We start from the raw sequence: 17499 nt of genomic DNA, 5'->3' as shown, positions 1-17499 counted from the left end.
AGGGAGGGTCAGGGCAGGGGCTGGGGGGGAACAGATTTCAGGTGTTGGAGGAGGAGGAGGAGGATAGGGAGGTTGGGAGGGAGGAGGAAGAACAGGGGGAAGGAGAAGAGGTGGAGTTAATGGAGGAAGAGGGGGCGGCAGGGGGGATTGGAGAGGGCAAACGGAAATATGAGGAAGCACTGGAGGAGGGTACTGGTGGTAGGAAGAAGGGCGGGAAGGCTCTGGGGGGAGGGGGGGGGGGGGGGGGGGGGGGGAAGAGGGAAGGGAGGGAGGGAGGGGAAAGGGGAGTAGAGGAAAGCTGAGGGGGCCGGGCAGGTGGTGAAGGCCCAAGTGCAGGCTTGGGGGGACAGAGTGGAGCTAGAGGAGGATCTGGAGGACTTGGAGGACTTGGGGGAGGTGGAGGACCTCGGAGGAGGAGGTAGGGGGCAGGGGTGAAGAGGGGAGAGGGAGGGATCAGGGGTGGGTCCGGATAGAGCAAAGAAGAAAGGAAGGAAGAAAGGGGGAGGGGGGGGGGGTAAGGTGCAGACAGGACGGCTGCGGGGGGGGGGGGGGGGGGGGGGGGGGATCTGGCAGGGGATGATGTAGACCGCATAGCAGAGGACCTGCTTCAGGGTAAGAAGGGGGTATCCCAGGAGATAAGGAAAGAAGTTGGGAGTGAGCAGACCCGTGACTCGTAATGAGGATGGCAGGCTTAGTGTTGACATTTGCCACGCTGAATGTGGCCCGTATCGCCTCTCCGAAGAAGCAGGGTTTAGCGTATGACTGGTTCGCGAGGGTCCAAGCAGATTGCTTCCTGCTCCAGGAGACTCGGCTGCGGTCCATTGAGGTGATCAGGCGGGCAAGGCGGGCCTGGAAGTGGGGCCCCTCGGTTTGGGGGTTGGCGGGGGAGAGGTATGGTGGGGTGGGGATCTTATTTAAGTCCCACCGGGTGAATATTCAGCGAGTGGTGGAGCTGGGGGTGGGGAGATGTCTTGTTGTGGATGCGATTTGGAGGATAGAGCACTGAGGGTGGTGAATGTGTACGGGCCCCAAAGCAAGAAGGAAAGGGTGCTCCTCTTTGGGAAGATCAAGCCCTACCTATACACTTCGCGCCAAGTAGTCTGGGGGGGAGATTTTAACACCATATTGCGGAAAAAGGATAGTGGGGGACGATCGGTACAGGTGGGCTATGACGGGGTGAGGCTGGCAGGGATCATGCGGGAGGCGGAGCTGGTAGACGCGCATGTGGCCTTCTGTGAGGAACAGGAGGGGTTCACGTTCTTTCGAGGGCAGTGTAAAAGTAGAATCGATAGATTCCTGGTAAAGAAGGGGGTTTGTCTGGGGGGTCCACGAACCGTGGACGTGGACTTTTCAGACCACCACATGGTCCTCCTTCAGGTGGGGGGGGCGGCAGCGCAGAGGCCAGGGAGGGGGTTATGGCGACTAAATTTAAAGTGGTTAGGTAGTGAGCAGGTGCGGGAGGAGTACCGCCGGTTTTGGAAGATCAGGTGTCAGTGCAGGGGGCATTTCAGTCATTGGGGGAGTGGTGGGATACAGTGAAAAGACGAACGCGGGGATTCTTTCTCAGACAGGCGAGAAGGGAGGGGAGGGAAAGGACAAAGTTGGGCATGGCGATAAAGAAAAAGAGGGACACATTGATTTCACAAGGGGGAGGGAGGAAGAAATACATGATCTCCAAGCACTCCTGGAGCAGGTACAGTACAACCGCTACACCTCCTTGGTGTATGAGCGGGACTTTGGGAAAATGTGTAGCCCGGACCCCTTCGCATGCTGCCGGGAGCGGAGGGCGCGCAGGGTGATGGAGGGGGTGCAGGATGCACAGGGGGTCCTGCAGGACACCAGGGAGGGGATTCTGGGGGCAGTGAGGGACCACTTTGCGGCGTTCCTTTCAGCCCAGCAGATTGATATGGAGCAGATGGAGTGTTATGTGGAAGGAACCCCGGGGATAGGTCACGGGGGACCCCAGCTTCAGGCCCTCTTGAACCCGTGGACAGAACAGGAGGTGGAGGAAGCCATCGGGGCGCTCCACAGGAAGACCTCGCCGGGGCCGGATGGGCTAACAACTGAGTTCTACCAGGCCTTTAAGGAGCAGCTGGTGCCGATCCTGGTGAGGGTATGGGGGGCAGCCCAGTTGGAGGGTTCCTTGCCTAGTTCCTTGACAGAGGCGGCTCTTATCCTACTAAGTAAGGGGAAGGACCCGGCGATGCTGGCCAACTGGCGGCCTATAGCACTGCTTAATACGGATCGAAAAATTTTCGCGCGAATGCTATTCCAGAGAATGAGGCAGGTGTCTAGGGATTTGCTAGCAGCCTCGCAAGCATGTGGGGTTAAAGGGAGAGGGGTCTTGGAAGCTGCAGCGTGGGTGCGGGAGGGGGTAGAACGCAGTAGAGTGGGAGGGCATGGTAGGCTGTTGGTAACACTCGACCAGGAAAAAGCGTTTGATAGAGTGCAGTGGGGTGTCCTATGGAGCATTCTGGAGCGCTATGGGTTTCCGAAGGGTTGGATAGAGCAATTACAGCTACTCTATCGGCATGCGGGGTGTTTTCCACTGGTTAACGGGTGGAGAGGGCAGGGGTTTGAGGTAGGGGCAGGGGTCCGACAGGGGTGCCCACTCAGCCCGCTGTTGTATGCATACGCCATCGACCCTTTTATAAGACGGCTGGAGAAGGGGGGGGGCGGAGGGGCTGGAAGGGGTGGAGGTGGGGGACAATAACCAGTTAAGGGTCGTGGCGTATGCAGATGACGTTACAGTGTGGGTAGCGGACCAGAGGGAGGGAGGTAGATTGCAGAACCTGATCCAGGAATACTCGCAGGCAACAGCGTCGCAGGTCAATTTTCAAAAGTCCAATAGCCTGTGGGTTGGGGATCAGGGGCTGCAATTTGAGTTGGGAGGTAGGTTTCCTACAGCTGTGGAACGTATACGGGTCTTGGGAATATACTTCGAGAAGGGGGATTATAGGCTCTACAACTGGGATAGGTGTCTCCAAGAAGTGAAGGGGAGGGTGGATAGATGGAAGGGGTGGAAAATGACCATGGGGGAGCGGGTACAGCTCATCAAGGCACACTTAGTTCCTTTGTTTCTGTTCGTCAGTTACATCTGCTTGCTGCCGGAGAGCCGGTACGCGGCCTTGTATGGGGTGTTCTTCCGGCTGCTCTGGGGCAACAGGACGAATCCGGTAAAACGGAATGTTACCTATCTGCCTAGGAGGGAGGGGGGGGGGGGTGGGCATGATAAACCCAGTCCTGTTTTTCAGCGCTTTGTTCCTGCAGTTCAATCTGGGGAGGGCGGTAGGGCGGGAGCCACCGGGGTGGGCTAGGAGTGTCCTGCAGTGGTGGCCGAGATATTGGGACCTATGGCGGGAGGGGGGGAGGGTAGTGGCACTGCGAAGGGGGGCTCCGGGGGGGGGGTGAGTTATTGCAAGACCCTAGTGAAATTGGTGAGGGTGTGGGGGCTGACGGTGGGGGAGGTGAAGGCAGGACAACGGGGGGTCTGGATGGACAGAGTACGGGTGCAGGTTTTCTCAGCTCCTCTGGCGCTGAGGGACGCGCCGGCCCCACGGATGCAGCAGGGGTTACGGTTGATTGCTTCGAACCGCATCCCGGTGAAGTATAAAGACCTGGCGTGGCTGTCCTTTCACGGTAGACTGTACGTCCGAGGAAATTTGAAATATCGCAATGTGCGGGATAGAGGGTGCCCACGGGAGGAATGTGCTGGAACTGAAGAGACGATGGAGCATTTCCTGGTGAGGTGCCCATTTACAGTCCAGGTCTCTGACCGGGTTTCCTCGTTGCTGCAGATCCCCAGTTTCCGCAACTACAGCTATGCGGACTGGGTGTATGGCCCAGAGGGTTGAGAGGGACGCGGGGATCCGGTAACACGCATTCTGATTTCGGTGATATTGCGGTACTGCCTCTGGATGGCGCGCTGCAGGGTGTCCCTGTACCAGGAGGTCCGGCCGGCGGAGGTAGTCAGCTGGGATGTGGTAAGGGCGGTGCAGGAAGCGGCGAAGTGGGAAAGGGTGGAAAAAGGGGTGGGGGTGGCTTCGAGGTGGTGGAGACACGTGAGGCTTAAGCCGCCATGAGGGGACATGCTTCCCAGGGGATTGTGTGCCAGTTGTCTGAAGGGGTTGTGGGGGGTCGGGGGGGGGGGGTTGATCCATTGTATTATTGAGGAGGGGGTGTACATAGATAGGCAGACCATGTCTAGCTAGGAGCCTGGGGTTTGATTTGCATGTCCGGTTTTTTTTCTTTGGTCTTTCTAATAAACAGTTTCCACTGTACTATTGAGGAGGGGGAGGGGGTGTACATAGATAGGAGGACCGTGTATAGCTAGGGGCTTGTTTTTGATTTGTATGTTATTTGTTTTTAGTTTTTTCCAATAAAAAGAGTTTTCCAGTCTGCCCAACAAGATAAGCTCATATGTGCTACTTTTTGTGTATACCTTACCTTGATTTGTACCTGTCCTTTTCAGGGCACAGACCGTGTAAGTCTGACCAGCACTATCCCCGCCTCCCAACCACCAGCCCCGCCTCCCACCACCAGCTCTGGCACAGACCGTATAAGTCTGCTTCTCATCTCAACCTAGTCTATCCAGTTGGGTCTTCAGGATATCCACAATGGATATGCATCAGAAAGATTTGCATGCACTGCTTCCTTGATGTGTAATTGTACCTCATGCATATTCATTATGGATATCTTGAAAACCTGACTGGCTGAGTGTGCCCCAAGGACTGGGTTGAGAAGCTCTGCTCTAGAGAGAGCGCAGGTAGTAGATTGTTTCAGGAAGTCAGGCTCAGGTTTCTCATTTCTCAGCTGGCAGGCGATGCTTATGGCGATGCTTATCGCTGGGACATAGGACAGATATACACATGATAATGGAGATTTATGACATAGCTACAAACAAGTTCCCTGAAAACAATCAGAGAAAAACTTCCTGTTCAGAAAATCATTTGTTCCCTTTCAGTCATAGCTTGGGGAACCTGGGTGGCTCCTTCGTACTGTAAGTCACATGTGGCCTTTCCCTGTGTGGCTCCCAGCTGTGTTCTGTTTCTCTCCATGGTTCCCCTTAGGGTGCAGATTTTGTCTGAAATTTAAAAGAAACTGACTTACATATCTGTATGAAAATATCTTACTTTAATCCTGTTTCCCCAGCCAACCTTCTCTGTGACTCTGAGGCTAGTCACTTTTTTTGCTCAAGGTTCGGTCCTAATAACTGGCATTAGCCTGGATGAACCCTGCACTCTGATGGGTTAAGTAACAGACTAATGGCTTTCTCTTTCTATCCAACCCCCTAGGTGGTCCTGGGACACTGCTGTGGAGGAGCAGCCTGGCACGCTTTACTGCTTGGCTGAGGAACGGTTGGCACAGGGCTCTACACATGGCAGCATACACTTCTCCCTGAAGCCAGCCAAACTGGACTCCTCGGGATCCTGTGGGAAAAACTCAACCCAGACGTCTCCCATCTACTTTCTGAGCCAGAATCCTTTGGCGGTCGAGCCCATCAATGCCAGTCAGGACAAGGCGGCGACATCTGCGGTGGTGCTTGGAAACCACCCTCAGACCAAAGCATGGCATGATGCCTCCACAATCACTGGTGAGTAGCTCATTAGAAAATTGGTTTTTGAAGAGACTTGGATGGTGAGGTCAGGGGCGTAGCTACGTGGGGCCTGGGACCCCGTAGATTTGGCCCTGGACTCTCCTGCCGACGACCCTCTCGACCCCCCCCCCCTCCCGCTGCCAACCCGCTGTCGCCTACCTTTGCTGGCGGGGGACCCCAACCCCCGCCAGCCAAGGTCCTCTTCTTCCTTTGTTCTGTTTCTGCTCAGAAACAGAACGAAGGAAGAAGAGGACCTCGGCTGGCGGGGGTTGGGGTCCCCCGCCAGCAAAGGTAGGCGGTGGTGGGGGAGGGTTGGCGGCGGGAGGGGGGTCGAGAGGGTCATCAGCGGGGGGGGGGGTTCAAAGTTGGTGGTGGTGGCGGCGAGGGGGGTCAGCAATGGTGGGGGGGGGGTGTTGGCAATGGCGGCAGCAGGGGGGGGCTAAAATGGGGCCCCTCACCTCAGGCTCTGGACCCCCCTCCCGCTGAAGTCTGGCTACGCCCCTGGCTGAGGTACTGATTTAATGCAGTTGACACATGCTCTGGGAATTGGAACGTGTTTCTCTGGTTTAATGGTAGCATCCCTTTAGCCATAGGAGCCAGCTCTGTGGGTGCCGAGCATCTGCAATATTGAGCTTTCTCAATATTGAACATCCAGTGAGGGGTAATTTGTTTGTGGTTGGCACTCTCAATCATTTCAAAATGTTGGGGCTGGATAGATTCCTCAGGACAGTAGCTGAAAATCAGCCTGTGTTTGTGTTGCTATGCTAGCAGGTGAACAGCAGAGGGTGCTGTCATCACTCTCTGGGAGAGAAGAAAGAGAATACCAGGACCTGAGTCCCCAGTCTATGGAGACTTCCTGCCTGGCAGTGCTTGGGCAGAGGTGCCATCTGTCAGGTCTCCCTAACTCTGCTGCCCGCTTTCTCTGTAGAGCTAAGTGTTTGATCATGTCAGTCCTTTATTTTTTCACCTTCCCTGGTTGCCCTTTCCTTATAGGTCATTTTTTAAGATTCTTTGTTTGGTTCACAAAACCTATTACAGTGGTCTCCCTTCTTGCCTTTCTTCTTTGATTATTCCCTATACTCCTTCAAGATGTTTACGTTCCCTTGATTCTCACCGCTTAGTTCTTCCAGCACATAAAAATTGTCCCATCTGGAATCTACACGGCGCACTGCTTTTTATTTCTTTTCTCCAAGGCTCTGGAATGACCCACCTCCTTGAAGCTTCATTTAAGAAATTTAAATCTTTACTTAAATTCTATTATTTCTCTGTTGCTTTTGGAACATTTCAGCAATGATTTTCTTGACTTGGGTTTCAACTGTTTTTTTATTTTTTTTATTTATCATTTTACTTAATTAATTACATTCACATTTATCACGTAAATGTAAGGAAAAACAGAAATTAATATAAGGAAAAAGAAAAAACATTTTCTCTCAACAATATATATAATTGTCCACAATTGGGGGATCCAAGATCAGGAAAACAATCTCAAAGAAAATAAGAAAAACACACAGTGGTTAATCTTACAAATTCATATTTTCTGAGGGAGGAACGTTAATCAGTAGTTGCAGCCGGTACAGTGGTAACTAAAGGAAGTTGCTGCAGAGGGTTCTTCATCTGTTCTTTTAACTCCACAAACTCTTGGGTTCAACAAATAAGTAATAAGGAAATAAAACACTTACAAGGAAATCGCTCTAGGAAGGTCCCACCTAGGGCAATGATTCTTGGCTTAAAAGCCAAGAGTTCACACCTCCTAGTCTGCAATTCCCTTGATATATCAGGAAATATATTTATCTTTGACCCCAAAAAACTATCAGCCATGTATCGGAAATACAATTTCAAAACATTGTTCCTATCTAAATCAAAGGCAAAAGTCACTAGTAATATAACTCTATATATAGGGTATTTTAGGAAGATTTATCATTCTCAAGTTATTTTTCCTTAATTGATTCTCCAGAAGTTCCACTTTTTTACAAGAAACATGACTGTCCTTCATTACCAGATTAACTGATTTTCGTAGAGAAACCATTTCCGTAATCAAAGTCTCTATTTTTATATCTTGGACTTCCACTTTGTTAGATAAGTATTGATATAATCACATATTTATTCCTGAAACATTTTTGACATCTGAAGAAGAGAATTATTCACACTCTGCAGCACTTCCCATAGTGCATCCATTATGACATTTTTTGGCTTCACCAGGTCCAATTTCTCCACAGAAACCGCTCCAGATATTTTTGGGGGGAAGAGCTCACTCTCCAATCCCACAGTTGGTTTATTATCTGGAGTCAATGCTGCGCCAGGACCTCCTCGGATCGCGTGAGAATCCTAACCCACTTCGGGCGTTTCCACTGTCGACCTCCATAGAGAAGCGTTACTGTTTCCGGGTCTTGGAGAGGTCATGCCAACAGGGGACTCAAAGTCACTCCCTCTCCACTGAGATTCGGCAATAAAGCCTTGCTGTTCCCTGAAGCAGGAACCGATATCCCCGACGTTATGACCCCGAATCTCTCCAAAGTAGACTGAGAAGTGGTGGGAACCCCAGCTGTGTTCGAGGAGGACAACACCACGGCTTTGCCTTTTTTCTTCCCCATTCTCAGGGGAGCGCGCCTACTTCTTCAGGTATTCTGGTGTAAAACGGGAACTCAACTAACGTACGTCCTCCCTCGACGCCATCTTGGATCCTCCAGTTTGGGACACTGTTTGTCTGGTTTCTCCTCAGAGGCCTGTCTGATATGGGTAACCCTTCAGCATAGCCCTCTGAGTCATTGAAACACGGAAGCCCCTCCACCACTTACAAGGTGGTGTCCCTTCGGAGGGGGGGTTTCAACTGTTTTTATTTAATTGTAAGTGCTGAGTGCTCTTGCTTGTGAGTTGCCTTTCCTATCCTAATGGTGTCTTTTTTAATTTGTATTTTTAGGGTTTTTTTTTTTTTGTAAACCACCCTGACCTGTCTGTTCAGAAAGGGCAGTATAGCAAATTTTAATAAACATAAACAAATATAAACATAACAGCCAATGTAAAATAAAAGTCCTGATGAGCCTGGGAGAAAGGGTGGTATATCAAGTCCCAATTCCCTTTTCATTTCCCTTGGTGCATGAAGGTGTGAATGTTCAGAGTAGTAACCCTGGCTGACCACAGAGTAGAGGCAGTAAAATGTGTATCATTAAAAAAAAAAAAAGCTTGCTTGTTGGTAAAAATGTGGCAGAGTGCAAAGAAAAAAAAATTAATAATTTAGCAACCTTGGTTGGGGTCCCAGAGATGGCGGGTTTTTTTTATAAGCTAGTGTTCCTACTTAAATGTCTTTGAGCTGATTACCCCAGAACCCCCTCCCCCCTCCGTCCAGGATGATTATACCATGTCTTGCAACTACCTGTAGCAGCTGCCAGAGTCCTCCCCACCTCTTGTGAACATGGGATGTGAACTGTGCTGCAGGAAAGGATCCTACAGGGGTTTAAATGTCTCCATCCAGACATAACATAGGCAACCATGACACCCTGTCCCAGCCCCTTAATACTCTGAACACGAATTAATAAATAACACATTCGCTTTGGAACAACTTGGCCTCAGCTTTATTAGAAGACATAACTGTATGTAATACAGACAAACAAAACAGGATACCCGAGCCTGAGTGATTGGAGAAACGCTAATTCATCAACTTACGGTTTGGTGCAGATGGGTTCACTGCACCCGGGAGCGCGTCCTGTGTACCACATATAAAGCATTTGTCAGTCTTGCTTACGGCGGCGAACTGGGTGCTTTCATTGTAGCTTGTTAAGAGCTTACAGTGTGGCTCGGGTATTCCCACCCTCCAAGCTGCGACATGCGTAATATAATATAAAAAATCAACAGAGCAAGGGGTGGGTAGGAGGGTAGGTTGCTCCTGTTCGTGTCCTCAGGGAAGAAAGAGGGAGCGCGCAGTAACTCTGTGGGCTTTAAGCCCACGGCTCCAGCCCCTCCTTCCCTGCAGGGAGTCCCCCATGGTGCGAAAACTCCCTTCCGGTCGCCATGGCTCCCCAACTATCGCAGTTTGCCCTCCCCCCGCACAGCTGAGGTGTGGGTGCATGGATGCAGGGTGCCACGTTATGGGCAGCTCTGTGTACTTTGGCCCTGTGCCTTATTCTGTGCTATTGGTGAGCTGAGCAGGAGATTTAAACCGCAGCCAGACTCATATTTGGTAAAACCAAATACGAAAGTGCGACACCCTTAAGAGAGAACCTTCACTGGCTACCACTCAAGGAACGCATTGAATTCAAGATATGCACGATCGTACACAAGATCATTCACGCAGATGCCCCACTTTACATGTCTAATCTAGTGGACCTACCGCCCAGAAACGCCAAGAGATCAGCCCGCAAATTCCTCAACCTGAACTTCCCCAGCTGCAAAGGACTCAAATACAAGCAAGCATACGCCACCACCTTCTCGTATAGAAGCACACAGCTATGGAATGCGCTACCCCCAACCTTAAAAACCATGGACAATCTAAGCAACTTTCGCAAATCCTTGAAGACACATCTCTTCAACAGAGCCTACAAAAAGAACCTCTAAAGACACAAATCACCACACAACCCACCCACACAACCAACTACACCTCCTACATTTATTTATTTATTTTTGTTACGTTTGTACCCTGCGCTTTCCCACTCATGGCAGGCTCAATGCGGCTTACATGGGGCAATGGAGGGTTAAGTGACTTGCCCAGAGTCACAAGGAGCTGCCTGTGCCGGGAATCGAACTCAGTTCCCCAGGACCAAAGTCCACCACCCTAACCACTAGGCCACTCCTCCACTGTTGCTACTATTTGAGATTCTACATGGAATGTTGCTATTCCACTAGCAACATCGGCCCTTGCAGATCACCAATGTGACCGCGCAGGCTTCTACATGGAATGTTGCTAGTGGAATAGCAACATTCCATGTGGAATCTCCAATAGTAGCAACATTCCACGTAGAATCTCCAATAGTATCTATTTTATTTTTGTTACATTTGTACCCCGCGCTTTCCCACTCATGGCAGGCTCAATGCGGCAGGCAAGTGACTTGCCCAGAGTCACAAGGAGCTGCCTGTGCCGGGAATCGAACTCAGTTCCTCAGGACCAAAGTCCGCCACCCTAACCACTAGGCCACTCCTCCACACCCTATTTAACACCCCCTTCTCTTTCTTCAAATATCTTCATCCTACCACCGACTATATCTATTATCCTCTCATGAATATGACATAATAACACTCTGTAAGCCACATTGAGCCTGCAAATAGGTGGGATAATGTGGGGTACAAATGTAATAAATAAATAAATAACAGGGGAGGTCTGAGATTCTGCACAGTTTCCAAGGTACTCACAGAGGGGGAAGTGGTTCCACCCATCAGTTGCAGGTGGAAGCTGTAGTCAAGAGGTAAAACCCACCCATTAAAGCCAGGACGTGAATCAGTTTCTCATTGGAAAAGGCAGACAGATAGTATTTTCCTTGTTTTAGAAAGGTTTTTGTCAGATTTTTAGAACTGTTCTCTTGCATGCAGTGACTGAAATATCAAAAAAGCAAAATAACCCAATAGCCAATGTTACAATGAATGCCGTGGAGAAGGTTGCAGGTTTGCAGCAGCAGCAGCAGAACTGGTAATTAGAGTTGGTCATGTGTGCAGGGTTTGCTGCAGCTGACACATAGGTGGCCATTTTGCCCTCCTTTGTCTGCCTGCTCTATTGCACTCTCTTTCCTTCTCTCCAGATGTGTGCAGTGGGGGAGACGTGCCAGAGGTGGAGATCATCAGTTTGCTGGAGGAACGGCTGCCCCTCTACACCTTGCGAGCGGACACCGTCTTCGGCTATGACCATGATGACTGGCTGCTTACCCCCCTGCTCCCACCCGACAACCACCTGGACCTGACAACTGAGCAGATCGTTGAAACCCTCAAGTACTTCCGTAAGTGTCCTGTGGCTGTGGGGTTGGCACCGTCTGTGCATGTCAGGGTGGTGGGGTATTCATATAAAGAACATAAGAACTGCCATATTGGGTCAAACCAAAGGCCCAACAAGCCCAGTTTAGAGTTTCCAACAGTGGCTAATCCATGTTACAAATACCGGACAGGATCCTACTGATCCATAACTTACTGCTCACACCTAGAGATAAGCAGTGACTTTATTGTAAGTACATAGGTACATAAGTGTTGCCATACTGGGGCAGACTGAAGGTCCATCAAGCCCAGCATCCTGTTTCCAACAGTGGTCAATTCAGATTACAAGTACCTGGCAAGATCCCAAAACAGTACAATACATTTTATGCCGCTTATCCAGGAAATAAGCAGTGGATTTTCCCGAAGTCCATCTTAATAATGGCTTATGGACTTTTCTTATAGGAAGCTATCCAATCCTTTTTTAAACCCACTAAGCTAACTGCTTTTACCACATTCTCTGGCAACAAATTTCAGAGTTTAATTACACATTGGAGGTAAGAAATATTTTCCCTGATTTGTTTTAAAATTTATTACTTTCTAGCTTCATAGCGTGCCCCCTGGTCCTAGTATTTTTGGAAAGAGTAAATAAGCGATTCACGTCTACCCATTCCACTCCACTCATTATTTTATAAACCTCTATCATATCTCCCCTCAGCCGAATCTTCTCCAAGCTGAAGAACCGTAGCTGCTTTAGCCTTTCTTTGTAGGGAAGTCATCTCATCCCCTTTATCATTTTCATTGCCCTTCTCTGTACCTTTTCGAATTCCACCATGGAGCGATACAAAGGCATTATAATGTCCTCATTTTTGTTTTCCATTCATTTCCTAATAATACCTAGCATTCTATTTGCTTTCTTAGCCACCACCACACACTGAGCTGAGGGTTTCAACGTATCATCAACGATGACACCTAGATCCCTTTCCTGGTCGGTGACTCTTAATGTGGAATCTTGCATCTTGTAACTATAGTTTGGGTTCCTCTTTTCCACATGCATTACTTTGCACTTGCTCACATTATTGAAAAACAATATAATCAAAAGGATTTTATTCACTTAAACTGAACAGGTGTACAACCTCACAACACAAAGTGAATACAAAAAGAAATATTTTGAAAAGATACTGTAGGTAAAAATAATCTTTACAGTTCAATTTTTTGAAGTATTTGAAGAGTAGGGCAGACCGATGGTCCATCTAGCCTAGTATCCTGCTTCCAACAGTGACCAACCCAAGTCACAAGTACTTGGCAGAAACCCAAATAGTAGCAACATTTCATGCTACGAATCCCAGGGCAAGTAGTGGCTTCCCTATGTCCATCTCAATAGCAGACTATGGACTTTTCCTCCAGGAACTTATCCAAACTTTTTTTCTTAATCCCAGGTACACTAAGTGCCGATACCAGATCCTCTGGCAACGAGTTCCAGAGCTTAACTATTCGTTGAATGAAAAAATATTTCCTCCTATTTGTTTTAAAAGTATTACCATGTGTAACTTCATTGAGAGTCCTCTAGTCTTTAGTACTTTTTGAAAGAATAAACAATTGATTCAAGTTTACCTGTTTTACACCATTCAGGATTTTGTAGACCTCGATCATATCCCCCTCAGCCATCTCTTTTCCAAGCTGAAGAGCCCTAACCTCTTTGGCCTTTCCTCATATGAGAGGAGTTCCATCCCCTTAATCATTTTGGTCACCCTTCTATGAACCTTTTCTAATTCCCTTTTCTGATTTGTCATTGATGAAATTGAAACTGAAAAGAGGTTGGGGAGTCAACACTCAGCCAGTGGCAGTGAATGTTTTGCTGACCACTGACAGAGTTATTACTGGATATTCAAAGCTGGGCCCTGTATGGGCTTTGGTTTTGAATAATCGGTTATTTTTGAGCTGGCTAACCCATAACCGCTTAAATTGATAATTCAGCACTTAAGCAGCCTTGGGTTAGCGCCAGGGGCATAGGCAGACACCCAATTTTGGGTGGGCCTGGGCCCAAGATGGGTGGGCAGAAGAACCTCGCCCCGTCCCACAGGTGATTTGGTCTCTCCTTCTCTCGCCTGCATGCCATATGGTCTCTCAAACATCCCCCCTCTCCCGTATACCTTTTAAATAGCAGATTTTCACCAGCAGCGAGCAGCAACTAATACACACTACTCATGTTGGCCCCACACCCTTCCCTCTGATGCAATTTCCTGTTTCCGCCTAAGGAGAAATACATCAGAGGGAAGGCTGTGGGGCCGGTGCGAGCAGTATGTATCAGTCGCTGCTCACTGCAGGCGAAGATCTGCTACTTACAAGGTATGCAGGAGGGACACTTGTTGGGAGTTTTCGGCTGGTGGGGCTTGGGGATCCCTGCCAGCCACATTATAGGTATGCTGCTACTGGGTGGGCCTGAACCCAAAGTGGGTGGGCCTGGGCCCATCCAAGCCCACCCTTGGCTACGCCACTGGTTAGAGCATAAAGATAGGACAGGCTTTTATACGGTCCCATTTATGTGCTAAACCTGGCCGCATAAATGGGGAGATTCTATATATGGTGCTTAATCAGTAGCATGAATCTTGCCACTATTCAGAACTCTTGTCAGGTACTTGTGACCTAAATTGGCCACTGTTGGAAGCAGGATACTGGGCTAGATGGACCACTGGTCTGACCTAGTGTATATTCTCACTGTATTTCCCACCAATTCTTCCCAGAGGGAATTCCAGGCACCTGCCACCTTTTCTGTGAAAAAATAAATCCTGACGTTGCGTCTGAGTCTCCCTCCTTGAAACTTTATGTCTCTTAGTTCTACAGCTTCTCCTCTTTTGTACATGAGTACATCACGCCATTGCACAGCTCCCTTCTGAAAGGGATTGTCGGTGGTTTGATGAAAGTCAGAGATATAGCTGCATTTCTGTGATATAAAGCCCTCACTTGACTGCCAGTAGGGGCTGCATGCTTTCACAATCCTCAGACTCTTCCATATTGTGTATTAATGCAGGTCTGTACATGGAAAATTAGTGACTGATGATTAAGTTGTCAGAGAGGTTAGCTGAGTCCAGCCCCCTGAAGGCTTTTGGGAGAGTGCACACTGACCTGCAGAGCACCTCTTGAGCCTGGGTAATCCTCCAAGGATGAAGGGTGGAGAAATATTCCCTCCCTAAGAGAGAGAAAGCATGCTGAAAATTGACCTCTGCATTATAATAACAAAGTGTGAAAACAAAGCACCTATGCTGTTACTCCATAAACAAGCAGGAGGAAATAAAAATTAAAAAGGGTGTGATTTAATTGCAATGTCTCCTAAACTCTGTAGGGTAACTAGTAAGCTATTAGGGTAATAAAGAAAGGAGACCTAGGAATAAGACCAGAGAAAGATGTAGGCAGGCTGTTGGGAAGCCTACTTTAATTAAGGGAGTCCAGGCTGCCTCCAGCACTGGCAGAGTAAATTTGTTGTTCAGGGACCCCGTTCCTGTCTCTACTCCAAAAGGGGCTGGAGGCCGTGTTCGACTGGCAGCAAGTGCAGCACTGACTCCAGAGGTAACTCCACCCAGCCCAGGCGGATACAGACAGGTGCAGGACTCCACCCTGCTGCTTGAGACTAGAAACTTCCATGCTGAGGTGAGGACAGGGGAGGGGTTGTGACAAGCTTGAAATCTCAGCTCCAGCTCTTCATATATCCGGGGACTGGAGGACAATTCAGTCGCTTCTTCCTCTCCCGGATCTGCTGGGACTTTCATTGTCCGATAGTTGCTCCCTTTCTGACAGGTGTCAGTACCAGGCCAGATGTATAGAAGCGATGATGCCTGTGTGAGTAGGTCGTACGGTGGAGGGGTGACTTGGGGCTGAGCGTTTAGTCTGTGACCTGATTGGCTGCAGCAGGGGATCTTTTCCACCCTAGTCACCTGCTGCTATTTGAGGACATTGCTGTGCCATTTAGCTATGGAGGTCTGGATCAGCCCCCTGACCTATGACAACGAGTCCAAGGACCTGGGCACTAACTCTGACCTGATGGGCACAGTACTGGAGGCAGGTAAGAAAAAAAAAAAAAAAGAGCCAGGGGACAAGATGACACAGTTTGAGCACCTGATGGGGGCCGGTCAATACCTCGCCCTTCTGTGTCTCCCTCCAATGATACTGAAATGCCATAAGCTGTTTTGGAAAGGGAGGCTGATGGCGATTGATAGATTGGACAGGGGCAGGGGCTGGTTCCCGGACTAACAACTTAATGGTATTACAGAAGATGAGGTGCTGACCAGCCACTGGCTTCAGACAGAGGTGGCTTGGGTTTCTGTGGCTGTGGCTTTGCTCCTTACTGTGCCTCAGGGTTCGGGAGACAGGAGCTTCTATCAGGGTTTAGGAGAACCAAGCACTGCTTCTCCCTACCCTACTACTATTTAACATTTCTAGAGCGCTACTAGGGTTACGCAGCGCTGTACAATTTAACAAAGAGAGACAGTCCCTGCTCAAAGAGCTTACAATCTAATAGACAAGTGAACGGTCGGTCCGATAGGGGCAGTCAAATTGGGGCAGTCTGGATTCACTGAACGGTAAGGGTTAGGTGCCGAACGCAGCATTGAAGAGGTGGGCTTTAAGCAAAGACTTGAAGACGGGCAGGGAGGGGGCTTGGCGTAAGGGCTCAGGAAGGTTGTTCCAAGCATAGGGTGAGGCGAGGCAGAATGAGCGGAGCCTGGAGTTGGCGGTGGTGGAGAAGGGTACTGAGAGCATGGATTTATCCTGTGAACGGAGGTTACGGGCGGGAACGTAAGGGGAGATGAGGGTAGAAAGATAGTGAGGGGCAGCAGACTGAGTGCATTTGTAGGTAAGAGGGAACATCTTTTATTCACTGAAGTAAATTAGGGGAAGTTTGAGAAACTCTATATGTGGGTGTGGTATGTCATTCTGTTTGCACTTACCTGTGTACATGTGTGTGTGAAAATCTATATCTATATATATATGTGTGTGCGTGTATAGAGTGAATTGTATTATCTCAATCAATCCTAACGGTACACTTTGCATATCCCATGTACTGAACCGGAGGAAAAAGCCTCAACAGACTCCCGTTTTTTTGGCCATACAGCTCTTAAAATCGCTGGAGTTCTTACTGTCATCATAGGCAAAAAAACCTCCTTAGTGGTCTTTAAAGTCTATACTTTATCCTAAATGATATCAGGTAAATGCCCACCTCAGTACATCTTCCAGGTCCACCGAGATTTCTTTCAGTTCCTCTGCATCATCACCCTTGAAAACCATCTCTGGTACAGGTAGCTCTCTTACATCTTCTTCAGTAAAGACTGAAGCAAAGAATTCATTAGATCCTTGGAGTGACATTAGACAATCATCTCTCGCTCGAAAATCAGGCAAAATCCACTTCAAAGAAAATGTTCAACATGATGCGAATACTGAAACGTGTAAAACCATATCTCCCCCTGACAACATTCCGGAACTTGGTGCAATCCACAGTACTTACCCACACCGACATGACCTCAGAGCACAGATAGTGGCAGACTGTCCTGGTGGTTGTGAATATCGAGATTGCTGTGGACAGATCTGTGCTCTTCTCCCATCACTGCCACGTGGTTTCCCTTCTGTGGCTCTTCTCACAGAATCCTCAGGATATTTCTGGGAGAGATTTTCGCAGAACGGGTGCTTTCACTTTCACTATGCTGACATCTGGTAAATGTTCAATAGGTGAAGGACTTCTTTTCCAAAACAATAAATATTTGTTGTTTTGGTACCACTTAAGTGCTTCATGGTGACTATGCTGCTGTCCAAGAAGAAGTATCACGTTTGAACTCAGCTGATCAGTGGTGACTCAAATGGACTGTGTATATGTGCATATGACCTTTGTTCCATTTAGACAGAACCTTTTTTCCAGTGTGTAGGAAAGTGCCATCTTATCCATTGGGGGGGGGGGGGGTGTAGTGGGGAAGTGAGCAGAGGTTGAGCATCAGGGTGCCATGAGTTCTTAAGACGTTAATATAGTTTGT

General features: G+C 48.9%; 2 protein-coding genes across 2 annotated transcripts in view; both read left to right on the top strand.

Annotated features, from left to right (window-relative positions):
* Positions 1–11690, top strand: part of LOC115481393 (trafficking kinesin-binding protein 1-like) — a 159084-nt gene extending 147394 nt beyond the window's left edge. The window contains exons 19-20 of the mRNA XM_030220480.1: positions 5295–5593; positions 11320–11690. Coding sequence (XP_030076340.1) covers positions 5295–5593; positions 11320–11690 — 670 coding nt within the window. The remainder of the gene's footprint in view (positions 1–5294; positions 5594–11319) is intronic.
* A 3512-nt stretch (positions 11691–15202) lies between these two features.
* HAP1 (huntingtin associated protein 1) overlaps positions 15203–17499 on the top strand; it is a 36449-nt gene continuing 34152 nt past the window's right edge. Inside the window, exon 1 of the mRNA XM_030220872.1 lies at positions 15203–15542. Within this exon, the coding sequence (XP_030076732.1) occupies positions 15452–15542 (91 nt within the window). The 5' untranslated portion in view covers positions 15203–15451. The remainder of the gene's footprint in view (positions 15543–17499) is intronic.

This window comes from Microcaecilia unicolor, chromosome 12, assembly GCF_901765095.1.
Source record: "Microcaecilia unicolor chromosome 12, aMicUni1.1, whole genome shotgun sequence".
NCBI lineage: Eukaryota > Metazoa > Chordata > Amphibia > Gymnophiona > Siphonopidae > Microcaecilia > Microcaecilia unicolor.
The sequence above is the reverse complement of the archived record's forward strand: the minus strand, read 5'-3'. Positions and strand labels throughout refer to the sequence as shown.